Here is a 3880-nt window from a genome sequence, read left to right as displayed (position 1 = left end):
ACATTTTGGACAACTGTAGGTTCAACAGCACGATATGATATTTTGTTATCATCCCACAGGAACGGTGATTAGCCATTTTGGACAACTGTAGGTTCAACAGCACGATATGATATTTTGTTATCACTCCACAGGAACGATGATTAGACATTTTGGACAACTGTAGGTTCAACAGCACGATATTATATTTTGTTATCACTCCACAGGAACAGTGATTAGACGTTTTGGACAACTGCAGGTTCAACAGCACGATATGATATTTTGTTATCACAGGAACAGTGATTAGAGACTTTGGTCAACTGTGGCTTCCTGATGAGCAGCGCGTGGGGTTGAGCGACAAGAAACAAAACGACTTATGACTGTATGTCTTCTGCAGCACATCACTTCCTTCATCGAATTTCTAAAGTTTTCCGAGAGGAACGCGTAGAGAATTGGGTTTATACCAGAGTTAAAGTACAACAACAGGGTAGTACTAATAGTGAAGAAGACAGAACTTTTAGTGGTGCCATTGAAATATGGATACCAATACTGCCAAAGCTTACGAACGTGGAAAGGTAAATTGCAAAAAGCGAAACACAAGACAATAGCCACCAGAAGACGCAACACTTTCCTTCTTGCTCTTATTATTGTCTTTGGAGCTTGTGTAAGGCAATGTTGTTGAAACGAGATGGCATGGTTGTGTTGACTCCTACTCGTGCTGGGTTCTTGGATGTTTCTCGTCACGTTACAGTAACAACAGTGCCCCCTGACGGCAAGTTTAGACACGTCACTTAAAGACGAACGGATTTGCCGGCACACACAGATCCCACCGCCATCTTTGTTTACCACAACATGTGTGCCGTGGACGTGAATTGGGCTACCTGCATGGTCTCCATAACAAAACTGAGATTGGATTGGGAACCCTTAGAGATAAGCTTTCCTTACTTAAAACGTCACGGACGTGTCGCAGCTCCACCTGTCCATACTCGACAGAATCAACTGTGCTTTTCCACAACCGAACAGCAATTTTAGTGTAGAGCACACTAATGATAACCAAGGGAATTACTAACAGAAACACAAAATTAGCGACGTCGTAAATTTCCGAATCGTAAAATTTGCGCTGCATGAAACACTCCACCGACGAACCGGAAACAGAGGGCAGCTCGGCAGTTCCGTACATTACTAGCCGAGGAGAACAATAGATGGCGCTAACCAGCCAAACTATCGTTATCACAGCACGCAAACGACCTAATGTAAATGCTTGTTTACTCCATAAAGGGTATATAATAGCGACGCATCTTTCAACACAGATAACCACCAGAATGGCTATTGACGTGTTGTAACTCAAACTCTGAATGAAGTGGTACATCTTACAGAGGAAGTTACCGAACGGCCAACTGCTCATCAGGTAGAGAGAAAGGTTCTGGAAAACACAGAAGACGCCAACGCAGAAATCAGCCACAGCCAGGTTCGTTAAAAAAAAAGTTTGTTACCGTGCGAAGACGACGATGTAGAAACACAACAACCATAACTAGCAGATTCCCTGAAAAGAAAAATCAGAAGACGTTTTGAAACAGAACATCCATAAGTAGCAGATTCCCTGAAAATTAAAATCAAAAGACGTTTAGAAACACAACTAAAATTTTTAAAAATTATTGTTTTATTATATTTCTCTAGTAGGTGTAAACAGTATGTGAGGTGTAGTTAATATCTTTCTTTTCAAGGTGTAAACAGCAACTTAGGTGTAGTTAATATCTTTCTATTGAAGGTATAAACAGCAAAGTGAGGTGCAGTTAATATGTTTCTATTGAAGGTAACAGAAGCATTGTTACCTACCAAATATAGACAACACAAGACGAATGTGTAAGAAACAATTAACAGAAACATTGTTACCCATCAAATATACAACAAAAGAAGACGAATGTGTAAAAAATCAAATAACAGAAGCATTGTTACCTACCAAATATAGAACACCACAAGACGAATGTGTAAGAAACAAATAACAGAAGCATTGTTACCTACCAATTATAGAACAACACAAGACAAATGTGTTAGAAACAATTAACAGAAGCATTGTTACCTACCAAATATAAAACAACAGAAGACAAATGTGTAAGAAACAAATAACAGAAGCATTGTTACCTACCAAATATAGAACAACAGAAGACGAATGTATAAGAAACAAATAACAGAAGCATTGTTACCTACCAAATATTGAACAACAGAAGACGAATGTGTAAGAAACAATTAACAGAAACATTGTTACCTAACAAATATAGAACAACACAAGACGAATGTGTAAGAAACAAATAACAAAAACATTGTTACCTACCAAATATACAACAAATGAAGACGAATGTATAAGAAACAAATAACAGAAGCATTGTTACCTACCAAATATAGAACAACAGAAGGCGAATGTATAAGAAACAAATAACAGAAGCATTGTTACTTACCAAATATAGAACAACAGAAGACGAATGTATAAGAAACAAATAACAGAAGCATTGTTATCTACCAAATATAGAACAACAGAAGGCAAAAGTGTAAGAAACAATTAACAGAAACATTGTTACCTACCAAATATAGAACAACAGAAGGCGAATGTATAAGAAACAAATAACTGAAGCATTGTTACCTACCAAATATAGAACAACAGAAGACGAATGTATAAGAAACAAATAACAGAAGCATTGATACCTACCAATCATAGAACAACAGAAGCCAAATGTGTAAGAAACAAATAACAGAAGCATTGTTACCTACCAAATATAGAACAACAGAAGACGAATGTATAAGAAACAAATAACAGAAGCATTGTTACCTACCAAATATTGAACAACAGAAGACAAATGTGTAAGAAACAATTAACAGAAACATTGTTACCTAACAAATATAGAACAACAGAAGACAGATGTGTAAGAAACAAATAACAAAAACATTGTTACCTACCAAATATACAACAAATGAAGACGAATGTATAAGAAACAAATAACAGAAGCATTGTTACCTACCAAATATAGAACAACAGAAGGCAAATGTATAAGAAACAAATAACAGAAGCATTGTTACCTACCAAATATAGAACAACAGAAGACAGAATGTATAAGAAACAAATAACAGAAGCATTGTTATCTACCAAATATAGAACAACAGAAGGCAAAGTGTAAGAAACAATTAACAGAAACATTGTTACCTACCAAATATAGAACAACAGAAGGCGAATGTATAAGAAACAAATAACTGAAGCATTGTTACCTACCAAATATAGAACAACAGAAGACGAATGTATAAGAAACAAATAACAGAAGCATTGTTACCTACCAATCATAGAACAACAGAAGCCAAATGTGTAAGAAACAAATAACAGAAGCATTGTTACCTACCAAATATAGAACAACAGAAGCCAAATGTGTAAGAAACAAATAACAGAAACATTGTTACCTACCAAATATAGAACAACAGAAGGCGAATGTATAAGAAACAAATAACAGAAGCATTGTTACCTACCAAATATAGAACAACAGAAGCCAAATGTATAAGAAACAATTAACAGAAACATTGTTACCTACCAAATATAGAACAACAGAAGGCAAATGTATAAGAAACAAATAACAGAAGCATTGTTACCTACCAAATATAGAACAACAGAAGCCAAATGTGTACTAGAAACAAATTAACAGAAGCATTGTTACCTACCAAATATAGAACAACAGAAGACAAATGTGTAAGAAACAAATAACAGAAGCATTGTTACCTACCAAATATAGAACAACAGAAGACAAATGTATAAGAAACAAATAACAGAAGCATTGTTACCTACCAAATATAGAACAAAAGAAGACGAATGTATAAGAAACAAATAACAGAAGCATTGTTACCTACCAAATATAGAACAACAGAA

General features: G+C 35.4%; 1 protein-coding gene across 1 annotated transcript; it reads right to left on the bottom strand.

The window, feature by feature from the left end:
* Nucleotides 1–279: 279 nt before the first annotated feature.
* On the bottom strand, nt 280–2670 carry LOC143241757 (trissin receptor-like). Its single transcript, XM_076484979.1, is given in 4 exon segments — nt 280–635; nt 922–1459; nt 1461–1519; nt 2619–2670. Coding segments are annotated over 4 exon segments (1005 nt in total).
* Between the last annotated feature and the right edge of the window lie 1210 nt (nt 2671–3880).

The sequence above is a fragment of the Tachypleus tridentatus genome, unplaced genomic scaffold (genome assembly GCF_004210375.1).
Source record: "Tachypleus tridentatus isolate NWPU-2018 unplaced genomic scaffold, ASM421037v1 Hic_cluster_1, whole genome shotgun sequence".
NCBI classification, from domain to species: domain Eukaryota; kingdom Metazoa; phylum Arthropoda; class Merostomata; order Xiphosura; family Limulidae; genus Tachypleus; species Tachypleus tridentatus.
Note: the sequence above shows the minus strand (reverse complement) of the source record. Positions and strands in the feature narration are given on the sequence as shown.